The sequence below is a fragment of the Rhinopithecus bieti genome, unplaced genomic scaffold (assembly GCF_001698545.2).
Source record: "Rhinopithecus bieti isolate Rb0 unplaced genomic scaffold, ASM169854v2 scaffold_53775, whole genome shotgun sequence".
Taxonomy (NCBI): domain Eukaryota; kingdom Metazoa; phylum Chordata; class Mammalia; order Primates; family Cercopithecidae; genus Rhinopithecus; species Rhinopithecus bieti.
The window spans coordinates 90,628-108,375 of NW_016820991.1; the positions used below are offsets into that span (position 1 = coordinate 90,628).

Consider the following 17,748-nt stretch of genomic DNA (forward strand, 5'->3'; position numbering starts at 1 on the left):
CAGGTAACACTGAGTCTATGAATATTTTCAGTCAGTCCCTTATTTATAAGCACCTGTGATTCTGTGGTTTAGAGTTTCATCCTGCATAAGGTTCATTTATGAGACAACATCCACTAGGACTACATCTGATCAAAGTGAGCGTGATAATAGGTGTTGACGTAACACATGCTTTGCTTTGTGTGAGATAACTATATTAGGATCAGCCTGGGGTACAAAAAGCAATGCAGTTTAGAAATAGGCAATATTTTGATTACAGATTAGAAAGATAGCAATGTTTTCAGCAATATAGTGCAAGTGTTTTGAAGTTTAGTAAAATCTCATTCTAGAAAGTCAGCGATTGACTAAGAAAAAGTTCACTTAAGAAATATGAGCTATTGAAACAATGGTCTTATTATTTTAAGAACATTGAGAAGCAATATACCAAGATAATAGAGTACAATGTTTAAGAGCCAGACTGTGGGACTGGGCTGCCTGGGTTTGAATCCCAGATCTGTTACTACTAGAAATTGACTATGCTGATCTCGGTCATTTCACTTGCTGCTGTGGTCTGAATGTTTGTGTCCTGGCAAAATTCTTATGTTGATACTTAATCCTCAATGCAATAGTAATAAAACGTATCCACCTTTTATTACATGACCCTTTAGGGGTCATGAGGGTGGAACTCTTACGAAAGGGATTAGTGTCCTTGTAAAAGAGACTTGAGGGAGCTTGTTCGCCCCTTCCATCATGTGAAGACACATAGAAGTCACCATCTATGAGAAACAGGCCCTCATCAGACACTGAATCTACTGGTGCCTTGATCTTAAACCTCCCAGCCTCTTGAACTATGAGTGATAAACTTATGTTGTTTATAAATTACTCAGTCTAAGGTATTCTTTAGAGCAGCCCCAATGGACTAAGACACTTACTTTTACTAATGCCTCAATTTCCTCAATCATGTGAAACGGGATAGTGCCAACTTCAGTAACTTGCTGAAGGTAATAAAAACTTTGTAAGCACGAGGCACTTAGAATTGTGTCTGACTCATTACAACCCATATGTAAATGCCAGGTATTATCATGAGTGTCAAGATACAAAATTTCTCTGGCATTGAGAGGATCAGCTACAATTGTTTTAGCCCTTCCAGGACAAAGAAAATGGTTAAACATTGTGGCACTATTCTACTTCCTTTTTTGCTAATTATACAAAACCTGTTCTGAAAAGCACATTTCATCGCCTGCTCAGAGGCTCCAGTTGGCGGCGAAGAGTACATCTCCTTTCAAATAGCTGGATTAGGTCCTCATGCTGCTGTGGTCATTGCTGGTCATCTTTGGTGAGTTCGATAATTTGACTGAGAAGTGAGGTGGCAACAGAATGAGGTCTACTGCTCCCGAAAGGTCGGAGGTTTTATCAGAGCCCAGGGACTGGTGGGGATGCTCAGGTTCTGCCTGCAGCTTGGGCTTCAGAGGCAGATGCAAAGAAGCAGGCTGAGGACAGTGAAATTGCAGTACATCCATTAAGCGTTAAGCACAATGCTTAATGTTCAAGGTGGACCACTTTACCATTTGCTGGTCATGAATGGCTATTTTGATATCTTAGATCTCATTGAGTAATATAATATTCTCATAGTAAAATGTTCATAATATTAGCATTTAGCACTGCCCTTCTCCTCCATAAACACCGATTATTCAATTGTTATATGTAAGATTTGGGTTCAGCAGATGCATTGAGACCTCTTGCTAATATTCCTCTGTTTAATCGTGGACGACGAGGGAGATGACAGCTGCTGCTAGAAAGTAAGATTCCTGGCTGGGTGCGGAGGCTCATACCTGTAATCCAAGCATTTTGGGAGGCCAAGGCAGGTGGATCACCTGAGGTCAGGAGTTCGAGACCACCCTGGCCATCATGGTGAAACCTCATCTCTACTAGAAATACAAAAATTAGTTGGATGTGGTGGCAGGCACCAGTAATTCCAGCTACTTGGGAAGCTGAGGCAGGAGAATTGCTTGAACCTGGGAGGTGGAGGTTGTGGTGAGCCAAGATTGTGCCATTGTACTCCAGCCTGGGTGAGAAAGTAAATAAGATTCCTTTCTCTATGCTGTGTAAGCACTAAATAAATATTTGTTATTGGAATAAAAGGGCTCTAACATGAAATATGACCATAGGAAAGAGACTGATTTATTGATTTCTTTTTTTGTTTGTTTTTTGTTTTTTTTTTTGAGACGGAGTCTTGCTCTGTCGCCCAGGCTGGAATGCAGAGTACAGTGGCCGGATCTCAGCTCACTGCAAGCTCCGCCTCCCGGGTTCACGCCATTCTCCTGCCTCAGCCTCCCGGGTAGCTGGGACTACAGGCGCTCGCCACCTCGCCCGGCTAGTTTTTTGTATTTTAGTAGAGACGGGGTTTCACCGTGTTAGCCAGGATGGTCTCGATCTCCTGACCTCGTGATCTACCCGTCTCGGCCTCCCAAAGTGCTGGGATTACAGGCTTGAGCCACCGCGCCCGGCCTGATTTATTGATTTCTTGGAACTCTCACAGTGTATGTTTCCTGATGAGCCCTTTGTGATCATGTTGTCATGTCTATCTACTACTTGAAAAGTCTGAATGTGAGACAGAGTGGTGGGGATGGTGGAAGGAAAATGAAATCAAGGAGAGTCACTAAATATCCAACGTGTGTATTCTCGACAATCCCTTTAGTCAAGCATTGGGTTTGCAACTTGCCTTGTGACTAGAATTAATGAGTTAGATGTGTGCTCAAAGGAGATTGAATTATTAGTAATGAGAGATCAGGGAAATAGAAAAGAAAGGAAAAACGGAAAGAAGTTTTTGAGCAATTTACCACAGTAATGTAAGTTTATAAATTATGAGGGCAAGTGCTGTGTGCTAATCTCTGGCTTTTGATCTCCTCACAGCTGCAGTCACTGAACAGGCAGGTAAGTCCTCCTTGTCTTTGTTGTTCTTGGTCTCTGGCATATCAGTCACCCAGCTACCCCAGGATTCTATAGAGGTGGCTCTGGAAAGCCTGTGAAGATGTCCTAATATTACTGCCTTCTAGGCTGACATATTCTGAGGTCACGCAACCTGTTTCCAACACCATTTGCATGTCTGAGTGACCAGGTACCACCTAGCCTTCTCAAAACCCTGTATGCTTACCTCTTCTTTAAAAGCCTGGTTTTAAGAAGGCAGTAACATCTGAAAGAAAGCATGCAGATTGAAGAGAAGAACAATTTGGAGAGAACTGCTTTCCTGCCCATAGGACCATAATACCTCATTATTGTCTGGCTAAATGCTGAATGTTTTCACAGCTCTTAAAACAGTTATTTATAGAGGAATATGTCAGAACTACAAACTTCTGCAGGGTCAGAATAAACATGTGTCCTCATTGCTTCTCTAGCTCTAGCTCAGGAGTCAGCAAGCTTTTCCTGTAAAAGGCAAGAGAGTAAATAAGCTAAGCTTTTCAGGTGTGTGCCATAATTACTCAATGCCATTGCTGTGGTAGCAGGAAATCAACTATAGACCATATGTAAATGAATGAGGATGTCAGTGTTCCAATAACATTTTATTTACCAAAACAGTGTTGGCCAGCTCACAGGCCATAATTTGCCAACCCCTGCTCTAGAATTAGTATTTAGTTTTGATTTTTAAAAAATACATGTATTACTGTTCTAATCATAAAGAGTGAAATAAAGATAATTTTATTTCACTCTCTCTGAGTTAAATCTGTGCTCAGTGAAGAAAGTCAATGGGAAAAATATTCTATTCTATATACAGAATCTTCACATGAGCCAAGACAAAATCTAAAGGAAGGGAGAATTGTTCCCTTGCTCATTGAATGCTGGCTACCAAGTGGAAGGGGCTTTTTTGGCTCTAAGGAACAGTGTGGGGAAAAGCAGATCCCAGTCTCACCTTGAATGGAACAAGAGTGTCCAGGGAGACATTCAAGGGTCCTACCTGGAGCTTGCTCAGGAGAAAGTTTGGTCTCTTGCATTCATTCAGTCCCACATACGGTCCCAGAGTCCCACCCTGTGATACCCATCCATCCACTATCTGTCTGGATGGAAATTAGAGGAAGCCTTTATCAATACTCAGGAGGTTTCTGACCATTAGTGGAATCGTGCCAAGGCAGCAGGCTCCCTGAAGTGAATCACCTACAACCGTTCAGAGAACAGGGCAACAGCCACTTCATTCTCTTTCCTTTCCTTTAGCAAGAGTTTTTCAGAAAACTGAGATGTTCTTCAGAAGTTTGAGATCTTTTCTTTTTAAAGAGAGTAAGAGAGAACTTAGTTCAGCATGATGTACTGGAAAGAGCAGGACTTACATAGCCAGAAAGACCAAACTGAAATCATGGCTTTGCTACGTACCTGCTATGCAGGCTGGGGCAGTCACTTGGCCTCTGAACCCCAGTCTTGTCTCTAGGGAAAAGTTGCTGGTCTGTTGAGAAATACACTCCCTTCCAAGGTTTGAAAATGCTATTCAGCAGAGCAGCTGAAAAGGTCTTTCTGTCCCCATCCATTGCCTCAACGCAGTCTTCTATCCCATTTCCTCTTTTCAGCCCCACCTATATACTGCACTTACTACCTGCAACCTTGCCCTTGCATGCAAAGCTCTGAGAAATACCATTTGCTTTTTGTTTTTGCTGTTGCTCTGGTAAAGATATTTTTCACGAAATTCTTGTGAAAAAACTCTTCAATCCTGTACATCTTGCTCTGAGTTAAATCTTTGTGCTCCTATTTACTTGCTCTACAGAGAACTTCTCTGTTCTCCCAGCCCCCTACCATTGTCCCTACACTGCAGTTCTCCTCTGTACTCTCTGGGCATCAGCATGATTCTATTGGGCACCTCTGTAGGTAGAGCCACTCTCAGCCAGTTGCTGGAGGATTTGGAACTCCCTGAGGATGAACAAGTCAGCTTTGAGACTTGTTGCCCTCCCCTTCTAGGGCCTCTGACTCCTTGCACTCTGCTAATGGTGCACACAGATTAGAACTCTTGAGGTTGCACCACAATGACAGCCAGTGTAGAGCCGGCACTCTTCTGCTGAGGCCTCCAAACTGCCAGGTGGTTGGCATCGGAGCAGTCACAGTCATGCTAGAAGCAAGTGGATACAAACTCTCACACAAACCCTATTCTGACTCTTTGGGGTTCCCTGATATGAAACTATGGACCAACTTATGTCTACCCCATAGGTAGGACATCACTGTCAGGGGGTTTGACTTCAAGTCACCTTCATTTATTCAGTATCCCCAAGTCCACCCCATCTCACAGACCTGAAACCCATTATTTTGGTTGCTCTTGAAGTGCAGTTATGATGTCCTCTTATTCCTCCTCAGCCATCATTAGCTTCTGCAACAAAGACATCCCCCCTACGGTTGTGAAGATTTGTGGCTCACTGAGTGGTCCATAAATGCCAGCACCATTATGTGCTTCTCTCACAGAATCCTTAAGGCAGCCCGATGAGAGGCAAATGCTCTTTGTTGTTCCATCTCTTAGATGAGAAACTGTAACTGAACACAGGTCCAGCTGCTCACTACTTGCAAAGTCCAATGAATAAGAGAGAGATCTGGTAGAAAGAAAGTGACTTTTTAATTCCAAAACTTAGCTGAGGGGAAGTAGTACAGGCTTCTGCCTTGAGGGTACCACTTCTACTTCTGGGGCAGAAGGCAAGGGCTTTTAAAGGGGGACTTGGTGTGAACAGCATGCAGGGGAGGGAGCGGGGTGGTGCCAGTCTATGTGACTTGCTTTGGATGTCATCTGTCAAGTGATTTGGCTGGCATCAGTGTGGGCAGAACTAGGTTGCAAATTGAGGCAAGCTTCTAGTGGGAGAGAGTTCTAGAGGCACCTGTTTCGAGTTTCTGTCTCTGGAACCTCTGAAGTAAACACATAGCTAGATACGCTTTCAGTGCAAGGAGTGGATGATGGAGAGAAGGTAAAAATTATAATTGCATGAAAAAGGTAAAATACTTCTTTTTTTTTTCTTAGAAAAATAGGATACTTGGTTACAAAACCAAGGTCCAAAGAATAAAGTGCTTTGTCCAGTATCACACAGCCAATGATAGTAGACTTGGATTCAAAACAGTGTGATCTGGCTCTTCACCATTAGGTTAAACATGAGAACTGAAATCGATCAGTATCTCCTGGTGGTGATGTGACTCTTTTTGGCTGCATCTTCACTTCCAGGCCTCCGAGCTTTAGCTTCTCTCCCCAGCGGATTCCTCTCGGAGCTGCAAGTCGGCTCACCCTGCTGCTCCCACTTGCTGGTCTGCCATTATGGACTCAGGATCATCCGCTCCTCACTGCTCTCCATCCTCTGGCTTGCTCTTGGGGCAGTCTGCCTCTTACCAAGCAGTTTGAGGATATGAATAATTCCTGACGACCAACTCAAAGTCTCACTTTGTCAGTGGCAGCCAGAGCCAGTGAGGCTGCCTGTCATGCCCTTTTCAGCAGCGTCACTAATCATGACTCCTCTTCCTATCCCCAGAGGTGTTCTCTACAGGAATATTTCCTGTTTGTGGAGGAAGACTGTACCAGTGGTTTAAAAGTTGGCTTGACTCCAAGTCCCACGGTGGAGTTTCCATGAGATCTAGTTTCCATTTGCAAAGGAGGGCACAAGTCTTGAATTAAGTTAATTGTTTCTCCAACCCACCTTTTCTGCCGTTCTAATTACACACACACACACACACACACACACACACACACACACACACACACAAAATCAGATTGCTCCCCAACGTCCAACAGGTAATTCTGGTTCTGTTGAAATAGCCAGTAGCAAACCATACATTTTGCCAAAAATTACACTTCCAAATGCCACAGATTTCCTGTGGCTTTTTGGCTGTAGCTCTGCAGTAGTATTTTATGAATCATCACATCTCTTATGTTATTGACTTCTGCTTCCTTCTACTACACATCTGACAGTCATGATACAATTGAATAGTGATAAGGAAGATTTTTATTTGAGATATAACTTAATTCCTTACTTTGTGGCCAGAATCCTCTACTACAATCATAAAATATCACGAAGATGTCATAGACACAAAACATAGTCTGGTACCATAAATAAGTGAAGTGACAGGGTCAAAATTAGAGAACCTGTGATCAATCTAAGGAAAGCAACCTCTGGGGAGGACATTTGTCTTTGGCAATAGCTTTTTTCTTTATATGATCCTTCTCTAGGAACCGAGCCTTGGATCAAAAATAATCTCTAGTTCTCTGAATGGATGAGAAAAAATTTCTGAAGGCATTTGAGCAGAGAATTCGAGTAGATAATTAAAGATACTGGATCTTATTCCAGTAACTGGCTTATTCCCAATAATCCACACCACTTGATGGTTTTTGTCTGGTGAGGCAAGGAGAGGGCATGGGACCTGAATTTATAACACAGTGTAGAGTTCTGAGGGCTGGATGAAGGCATGGGGCATGAGAAAATGAAGTGCCCACTGAGGGCAATGGTTTCCCTGTGTGGTGTCACTGATGGAGAAGGCTGAAGATGAGGAGTTTGTCAGAACACCCCTTCATGAACATTTAAAAAACCATGTTTACCTTGACACCCCTGCAATAGACTGAATGTTTGTATCTCCCTCAAATTCATATGTTGAAAACCTAATCCCAATGTGATGGTAATTGTAGGTGGGGCCTTTGGGAGGTAATAAGATCATGAGGGTGGAACCCTCATGAATAGGACTAACACTTTTATGAGAAGAGGCCAGAGAGTTGGTCGATTCTTTTTCCACCATGTGAGTGTAGATCGAAAAGTTGGCAGTCTGCAGCCTAGAAGATGGCCATCACCACAACCTGACCATGCTGGCACCCTGATCTCAGACTTTTAACCTCCAGAACTGTGAGAAATAAATCTCTGTTATTGATAAGCCACTCAGTTTATGGAATTTTGTGATAGCAGTACAAGCTAAGATATCCCCTCAGGAAACATGGGATGAAACTCTCAGTTATTAAGGCATGGATTGGAACCTCCACCTTATCTAAAGAAGTAGAGGCTATGCCTGAGACCACCTCACTGCCAATGGAGTCTGTTTGGGTTCTCTGCAGAAATTGCAAATCCAGTTTCCCTCCTTCTCTTGCAGATTTGCTGACCCTTGTGGCGCCCTCTTCTGTCTTCGAAGGAGACAGCATAGTTCTGAAATGCCAGGGAGAACAGAACTGGAAAATTCAGAAGATGGCTTACCACAAGGATAACAAAGAGTTATCTGTTTTCAAAAAAGTCTCAGATTTCCTTATCCAAAGTGCAGTTTTAAGTGACAGTGGTAACTATTTCTGTAGTATCAAAGAAATCTTTTTCTGGAATAAACGCTCAAATATAGTAAAGATAAAAGTCCAAGGTAAAACCCTCACTTCTGTGGGATGGGCTGGGTAAGAGACCACGTCAGCAAGCAGGGTGGGTACTTGGTAGGGGAAAGTTGCTCATGGGCCAGATATAGACGGGAGTGCTTGTGGTTCGACCATCATGGGAGCCATGATGGGTGAGAGGTGTCTGGCTCTGAATGTCCAGTTTGCTGGGGTTGCTTCTTACCAGGGGCTTTTCAGCAGGAATCTTAGCTCTCACTGCTTTGGGGACTATTGTGATCCGTCTCTCTAGAGCTCTTTCAACATCCTGTGCTGACAGCCAGCTCCTTCCAGCCCATCGAAGGGGGTCCAGTGAGCCTGAAATGTGAGACCCAGCTCTCTCCACAGAGGTTGGATGTTCAACTCCAGTTCTGCTTCTTCAGAGAAAATCAGGTCCTGGGGTCAAGCTGGAGCAGCTCCCCGGAGCTCCAGATTCCTGCCATGTGGAGTGAAGACACGGGATCTTACTGGTGTGAGGCAGAAACGGTGACTCACAGGATCAGAAAACAGAGCCTCCAATTCCAGATTCACGTGCAAAGCAAGTATCAGTGAGACTGAGCCTGGAGAAAAAAGATAGGAGTGCTGTAGCTTCAGCTTGAACTACTAGTCTTTTTGTCTCTTTGTTCAACTCCTGTCCTTGAGGAAAGTGAAATTAAGCCAGAAAACCCCTCCAGATTGCTCCTGGCTTCCTACTGCATAAGAATCAGAAACGGACTAAGCCCTCTATAATCTTTCTTTTTTGTTGTTAGTTAAGTAATATGCATTGATCAAGCCTTCAATGATCATTGACTGTATGCCTTGGCATTTAGTAGTGGGTGGGGCACTTCAAAAGGCAAACTACCTGCTGTCTAATGGCTCTCCAAATGTCTCCACATGATGAGATTGCAACACAAATTGACTTACTAGAAGACAATGTGGTGCTACATATATATGTATATATAAAGGGCGGTTTGCCTTTTGAAGTGCCCCACCCACTACTAAATGCCAAGGCATACAGTCAGTGGTCAATGAAGGCTTGATCAGTGAATATTACTTAACAACAAAAAAGAAAGGTTACATAAACATATATATGTTTGTTTATATATATGTTTATATATATATGTTTATATAAACATATATATGTTTATATATAAAAACATATAGTACTACCTGAAGCATCAGGAAAAGCAGATGTGAATGAGCAGAGTGGTCAGAGGAGAAGTTGTATTTGGTTGAACCTTGAAATTAAGAATGATAGAGGAATTATTATTGGGACTGTTGGTTAGGAATAATGACTTTTCCAAGGCAGGACTGAAGATATCAGTGCCCCTCTATATTCTGTGCAACAGGAGTCTGTGACTCATCCAAAAAATTGAACAGTTTCCTGTCTCATAGAGTGGCTGATCCATCACAAATTCTTTAAATATTACTACCCATGAAATTGGCCAGGGTTAGGACATACAAATATCTTTATCCACATTCCTCAAGGATAATTGTTATAGATTCCCTACCTCCATAGAAATGTTTATGATGGATTATCTATACAATCTCCACATTCCCACTCCTTGCATTAGAGAATGGAATCAGTCAAACTCTGTCTCCAGAGTTTCCCTTAGAGTTCTCATCTGTATCTTATATCCATCTAGGAATCCCCATCTCTAACGTAAGCTTGGAGACCCGGGCCCCCGGGGGACAGGTGACTGAAGGACAAAAACTGATCTTGCTCTGCTCAGTGACTGCGGGTACAGGAAATGTCACATTCTCCTGGTACAGAGAGGCCACAGGAACCAGTCTGGGAATGAAAACCCAGCATTCCCTGTCAGCAGAGCTGGAGATCCCAGCTGTGAAGGAGAGTGATGCCGGCAAATATTACTGTAGAGCTGACAACGGCCATGAGTCTATCCAGAGCAAAGTGGTGAATATCCCTGTGAGAAGTGAGTGACACTCTCATTCATATTTTCCAGAAATTCCCAAACCAAGGTCATGGTACACAGGAGTTCTGAGGAAATTTCAGGAGGCCCCAGGGATTAGTGTTGTGGAGAACCAAAAGCAATTTGAAAATGGGTTACCCTTGCAGGTTAGACTGCTGACCTGTTTCTTTTTGTAGAAGGAAATATAAAGAGAGCTGTAATTGATTATGAAGCAAAGGCATTCTTGCAATCCTAAAATAGGATAATAAAACACCTATTACATGAAACCTTTGGGCTCTGGGCCAGGGAGTGCCATGGATCTAAAAGGTTCACAGTGGTAACAACCCACTTCATTTTATGTCATCTCCTTCAAAGGGATTAGAGTGTTTCTAGCTTGCCGAAATTGCACCCAAAGGGAGACATTTGGAGCCATGTTACTGGTGATTTACTGGTGTGGAAAATTACTTGGTGGTGTAACCAAGTAGCCTTTTCCATTCTAACCCAGTCCTACAGTCCTGAACTGGGCTGAACAAACATACCTAAATATATGCTTAGAAATGCTCCTATGTATCAGTTTTCCCAGGAACAACTATAATATAGAAATCTCACAATTATTTCCTAATAAAAAATTATAGGATACAAAAAAAAAAAAAAAAGAAGAAATATGAAGGGAGCTGGATGGGCACAGGAAAACAATCAGATGAGAACAGCAGATGACCCTGTCTGTAGGCAGCACCCAGAACTGATATTCCCCTCAAACATCTAAATATATTGTTGAGAAAATTACCTCTAACTGTTTTAGTGGAAATGTGAGAACGGAAAGTATGCAACAGCCACAGGGCCGGGCCCTTTGCTGAGCCTACGGGATGGCAGTTTGTGAATCTATTGCAGCATCACAAATCTTTTCTGATAGTCCCTCTGTGTTTGTCAGTTCCAGTGTCTCGCCCCGTCCTCACCCTCAGGTCTCCTGGGGCCCAGACTGCAGTGGGGGACCTGCTGGAGCTTCACTGTGAGGCCCTGAGAGGCTCTCCCCCAATCCTGTACCGATTTTATCATGAGGATGTCACCCTGGGGAACAGCTCGGCCCCTCTGGAGGAGGGGCCCCTTCAACCTCTCTCTGACTGCAGAACATTCTGGAAACTACTCCTGTGAAGCTGACAATGGCCTGGGGGCCCAGCACAGTGAGGCAGTGCCAGTCTCCATCTCAGGTGGGTGGGTGTTACCTGGATACAGAGTTTGATGACAATGGCTGTGTCTCACCAGCCTGGAGATGTCTGCTGTGTGTGAAGAGGGGGAAGGTGATCTCAGCGTCCAGTTGCTTCTCTTCTCCCTACACCAACCTGAAGAGTACAGACTCCACTTCAATGATCTCTTGCAAGAATTTATATTTACCATCCCTACATAGCATTTATATGAAGGGCCCAAGTCTTTAACCTCTGGGGCTGAAGCACTGCTTTCTTTCCTTAGGACCTGATGGCCATAGAAGAGACCTCATGACAGCCAGAGTTCTCTGGGGACTGTTTGGTGTCCTTGGTTTCACTGGTGTTGCTTTGCTGTTGTATTCCTTGTTCCACAAGATATCAGGTTGTATCTACTATTTGGATTTTCCATATTTTGCTATGACCTTTCCGCTACTGATATAGATTGAAATTACAAAAAAACAGAAAGAAAGAAAGAAAAGAAAATGCTCCAAAATCCAATAATTTCTTTTTATGCTTCACAATTCTGCAAGGCTCTGTGCAATGCTCAAAGTGGTCATACTGCTAATTATACAATATGTCATTGTTCCCCGTGCATAGTCACTTGAGATTAAATTATTTACACATTCCCTCCATGCTTGACTTTTAAATTAAAAAGTCTAATTCTTAATTGCCATTTAGTAATTTTCAACTGGTATAATTAGCTTATGTACAACAGAGCAAAATGGAGTAAGGAGCCAGATTTAAAGGAATGCAAACAATTTAACGTGCTCCTTTTTCTTTTTATTTATCCATTTCTTATTAGCCACCTTCTTTATGAAAAGAGCAATGACTCCTTGAATTCTTGGATCCATGATATAGACCATAAGAAGCCATCTTTACCCACATGTCTGGCCGTTGATGCCGGCTATAGTTTGCAGTTTCAGCTAAGAGTCAATTAGAGCACATATATGCAGCCTCTCAACATGGCCTGGATTTCCTCACAGCATGATGACCTTAAAGTAGTCAAACTTTTAACATGTTGGTGCAGGCTCCAAAAAGCAAGTGTGATAAGAAAGTTGCAACACATTTAATCAACGAATTCCAAAAAGTATGATGTTGTGTCACTTCTACGGCAATTTTATTATGTCCTCGTGCTTCAAACTTGCCCAGGTATCAGTGGAGAGGGCACAGACTTCATCTCTAAATGGGAGAATGGTCAAAGAATTTTAAAACATATTTTTAAAATTTCCACATATAACACCATGAGTTCGAAACTGCTATGTCTCCAAACCCCAAAACACTGTCAAAAGCACAAGACTCTTGGTGTTCTCTCTGTAATCAGTAAATGCTCCATGGAACAAATGATTTCAGAAGTTAGGTTTTTCTCCCTGCGCCCCTCTCCATCTTTTGTTGAAGATTTTTGTGGTTGGCCTGTAGTTTTCTTTTTTGATTGTATTCATGTCTGATTTTGGTATCAGGGTAATTCTATCCTTGTAGAATGGGTTAGAGAGAATTCCCCTGTCTTCAATTTTTTTGGAATGATTTGAGGAGGATTTGTATTAATTCTTTATACATTTGGTAGAATTTGGCAGTAAATCCATCCAGTCCTCGACTTTTCTTTGTTAGAAAGCTGATTATTAATGGTTCAATCTTGCCACTCATTATTGGTTTACTCAGGTTTTCTATTTCTGTCTGATTCAATCTTGGTAAATTGTCTGTTTCCAGGAATTTATCCATCTCCTGTAGATTTTCTTGTTTATTTGCAATAATCTCTGATGATCTTTTTTATTTGGTGTCAGTTGTAATGTCTGCTTTTTCATTTCTGATTATGTTTATTGGGGTCTTCTTTTCTTGGTTAGTCTAGCTAGCAGTTTATCAATTTTGTTTATCTTTTCAAAGGACCAACTTTTGTTTTATTGATCCTTTGTTTTTTTTTTTTTTTTTTTTTAGTTTCTATTTAATTTAGTTCTGCTCTGTTATCGTTTCTTTCCTTTTGCTAATTTTTAATTTAGTTTGTTCTTGGTTTTCTAGTTCCTTGAGGTGCTTCATTAGATTGCTAATTTGAATTTCTACTTTTTTGATGTAGTTGTTTATTGCTATAAACTTTCCTCTTAGCACTACTTTTGCTGTATCCCACAGGTGTTAGTATGCTACATTTCCATTTTAATTTGTTTCAGATATTTTTGATTTCCATCTTAACGTCTTCATTGACCCAATTGTTGCTTAGGAGCATGTTGTTTAATTTCCACTTATTTATACAGTTTTCAAAATTTATCTTGGTATTGATTTCTAGTTTCATATCCTTGTGGTCTGAGAAGATACTTGATATGATTTTGATTTTAATAATTTGTTGAGACTTGTTTTGTGGCCTAAAATATGGTCTATTATGGAGACTGTTCCATGTACAAGCGAGAAAAATGTGTATTCTGTAAATGTAAACAAAATGTTCTATAAATGCCTGTTAAGGCTGTTTGGTCTAAAGTGCAGTTTAGTTTCAATGTTTCTTTGTTGATTTACTATTCGAATGATCTGTCTAATGCTAAGAGTGAAGTGTTGAATTACCCCACTATTATTGTATCAAAGTCTATCTCTCTTTTTTAAGTAATATTTACTTTATGAATCTGGATGCTCAGGTGTTAAGTACATGTATATCCTCTATCACCTCTTGCTGGATCGATCCCTTTATTTTTGTCTTTTTTTTTTTAACTGTTATTTATTTATTTATTTATTTATTTATTTATTTATTTATTATTTTGAGGTGGAGTCTCGCTCTGTCACCAGGCTAGAGTGCAGAGTGTGGCGCAATCTTGGCTCACTGCAACCTCCACCTCTTGGGTTCAAGTGATTCTCCTGCCTCAGCCTCCCAAGTAGCTAGGATTACAGGCACCTGCCAGCACGCCTGGCTAATTTTTCTGTATTTTTAGTAAAGTCGTGGTTTCACCGTGTTGGCCAGGCTAGTCTGGAACTCCTGACCTCAAATGGTCCTCCCGCCCTGGCCTCCCAAAGTGCTGGGATTACAGGCGTGAGCCACTGCACCCAGCCTGTATATTTTAAGTAAAGAATTTAATCAATTTACATTCAAGATTATTATTGATATGTGAAGTTTTCTTCCTGTCATATTAATTGTTGTCTGGTTGTTTTGTGTATTCCTTGTTGTTTTTTCTCTTAGTGTGTATTTTCTACATCTAACAATCTTGGGGAATTTAAGTGGTTTGCAATGCTTATTCAGTCAGTACCTGACTACCAAGCCTCAAACCTAACTTTGTTGCACCTCCTGGCTATACCTATGCATTTTCATGATGGTAAGTATTGTCCTTTTGCTTTCAGGTTTAGGACTCCCTTAAGCGTTTCTTGCAGGGCTGGGCTAGTGGTGATGAGTTTCATCAACTTTTGCTTGTCTGGGAAAGGTTTTATTTCTCCTTATTTATGAAGGATATTTTGCTGGATTTGGTTCCCTTCACTGGCACTTTATTTATTTTAGCACTTTGAATATTTCATCTCATTCTCTCTTGGCCTGGAAGGTTGGAGTGTGTTTTGTTTTGTTTTGTTTTGTTTTCTTTATAGGTGACTAGAGGCTTTTCCCTTGCCATTTAAAAAATTCTGTCCTTGTATTTGACTTTAGACTGTTTCATTATAATGTGCCATGGAAAAGACCTTTTTGCATTGTATCTGCTTGGGGATCTAAGAGGTTTTGTATCTGGATATCTAAATCTCTTGCTAGACTTTGGAAGTTTTCATCTATTATTTTGTTAAATAGGTTTTCTAAACTTTTCATCCTGTCTTTGCCATCTGGTACCCCAATAATTTGAATAAAAGTGTTAAAAAAAGGTGCCGGCCGGGCGTGGTGGCTCAAGCCTGTAATCCCAGCACTTTGGGAGGCTGAGACGGGCGGATCACGAGGTCAGGAGATCGAGACCATCCTGGCTAACACGGTGAAACCCCGTCTCTACTAAAAAATACAAAAAAACTAGCCGGGCGAGGTGGCGGGCGCCTGTAGTCCCAGCTACTCGGGAGGCTGAGGCGGGAGAATGGCGTAAACCCGGGAGGCAGAGCTTGCAGTTAGCTGAGATCCGGCCACTGCATTCCAGTCTGGGCGACAGAGCGAGACTCCGTCAAAAAAAAAAAAAAAAAGTGCCAATTCTTGGTCCTCCAAGTGACTTAGTCACATACCCAAAGTGGCAATGCTGGGCCAGGGAGGTGAAAGGATTCTCAGGCCCCTGGGCAGTCAGCATGGTTTGGGCAATGGCAGTGGCACTGGCAGTGGCACGTCCACCCTCTGAGTCCCAAACAGTGCATACTGGTGTTGGTAGTGGCTGTGATAGGCTGGGCAGGTCAGACTCCAGACCTGCAGATGGTGCATGTGGGTAGGTATCAGTTGTGGTAATAGTGGCAGAATTGGTAAGCCCAACCTCAGGTCCCCTGGAAGAGTGTTAGGCGCCATCGTGGTGCACTGGGCTGGGCAATTCCCTGGCCCCCATTCTGTGTGCTCTGGCATGGTTAGAGGAAGGGCAAAATCATGCTGGATGGGCTTGTCCTCATGCTCCCTGATCCTCTCTGCTCTCTTGTCTCTGCAAGTCTTCACTATCTTATTACCACTTCAATGTTTATAAACAGACTTTAAAACTCTTTTGCCCAGTTTTTCTAGTTGTCCTTAGTAGAAGATTTGGTTCAAATGCATTCAGTAACCACTACTGGAAGTTTGAAGGCATCTACCTTTTACAACTAACATATTCCTTAAGCTGCCATGTTTTTCACATTTCCAGCATGACTATTTGTTTTTGTAACATATTATTTTTAATATCAAGAATTTAGACAAATCAGAGTGATTTGTCATACTGAGCCCTATTAACATTTCGCAAGTCAAAAAAAATTACCAATGACCCAATTATTGTGTCAACCACATATGGCAGATTTACATATATTATCTGTAATTATCAAAAGTTATTTTTAAGTGTATCCTTTTAAGGAGACAAGGTCTTGCTCTGTTGCTGAGGCTGGAGTGCAGTGGCACGATCTTGGCTCACGCAGTCTCAATCTCCCAGGCTCAAACCATCCTCCCACATCAGTCTCCTGAGTAGCTGAAACTACAGGCCCATGTCACCATGCCCACCTAATTTTTTTGTGAAGATGAGGATTTACCATGTTGCCCAGGCTGGTCTCGAATTCCTGAGCTCACGCTACCTGCCTGGCTCAGCCTCCCAAAGTGATGGGATTATAGGTGTGAGCCACCACTCCCAGCCTAAGTAACTTATTTTCTATGTCTAACCATCTTGGGGAATTTAAGTGAGTTTATTTTTGTGGTCACTCAGCCAGTAGAGGGCAGACCAGAACCTATATCTACTAAGCCTCAAACCTAACTTTGTTGCACCTCTTGGCTTTACCTATTCTCTTCGCGTAAGTTTCACCTATGTCAGTAAGGTGTTATTTATTTTAACCTATCGGATACAGGACAAACATGGGGCACATCAGAATCTCAATGATAGCTTTGAAGCTCTTGTAAAATGCTTTCTTATGCTTATCTATTACAACAGGTGAAATAAATTTTGGAAACTCATTAATTTTCTTCCACATAGTAAACATTTAAGCCAGTATTTTATTTTATTTTTACTTCCAACATTTATTTTAGGTTCAAGAGGTACATGTGCAGGTTTGTTACATGGGTAAATTAGTTGTCTTGCAGGTTTGGTGTACAGATGATTTTGTCACCCAGGTAATCAGCATGATACCAAATAGGCAGCCCTTCCTTCCCTCCCTCCCTCCCTCCCTCTCTCTCTCTCTGTTTCTTTCTTTCTTTTATTGTTTTATTGGCGAAGTCTCACTCTGTCTCCCAGGTTGGAGTGCAGTGAACAATCTTGGCTCACTGCCATCTTCACCTCCCGGGTTCAAGCGATTTTCCTGCCTCAGCTTCCTGGGTAGCTGAGATTACAGGCACCTGCCATGATGCCCAGCTAATTTTTGTATTTTTTTTCTTTAGAAGAGATGGCATTTCACCATGTTGACCAGGCTAGTCTTGAACTCCTGGTCTCAAGTAATCCACCCACCTCAGCCTCACAAAGTGCTGGCATTACAGGAGTGAGTGAGCCATCATACCTGGCCCCAATAGGTGGCTTTTCAATTCTCACTCTCTTCCCTCCCTCCACCCTCAAATAGGTCCCAGTGTCTGTTGTACTCTTCTTTGTGTTCATATTTACTCAATGTTTAGCTCTCACGTATCAGTGAGAACATGTGATATTTGGTTTTCTGTTCCTGTGTTAATTCACTTAGGATAATGGTCTCCAGTTCCACCTATGTTGCTGCAAAGGACATAATCTCATTTTTTATAGCTGCATAGTATTCCATAGTGTATATGTAACACATTTTCTTTATC

At 42.0% G+C, this 17,748-nt stretch overlaps 1 protein-coding gene across 1 annotated transcript in view; it reads left to right on the plus strand.

Moving 5' to 3' along the window:
- Nucleotides 1–477: 477 nt before the first annotated feature.
- The window catches only part of FCRL2 (Fc receptor like 2), a 30,944-nt gene continuing 13,673 nt past the window's right edge, over nucleotides 478–17,748 (plus strand). Inside the window, 8 exon segments of the mRNA XM_017860071.1 lie at nucleotides 478–1,312; nucleotides 2,890–2,910; nucleotides 8,053–8,307; nucleotides 8,565–8,849; nucleotides 9,937–10,224; nucleotides 11,132–11,300; nucleotides 11,302–11,408; nucleotides 11,668–11,784. Coding sequence (XP_017715560.1) covers nucleotides 1,282–1,312; nucleotides 2,890–2,910; nucleotides 8,053–8,307; nucleotides 8,565–8,849; nucleotides 9,937–10,224; nucleotides 11,132–11,300; nucleotides 11,302–11,408; nucleotides 11,668–11,784 — 1,273 coding nt within the window. The 5' untranslated portion in view covers nucleotides 478–1,281.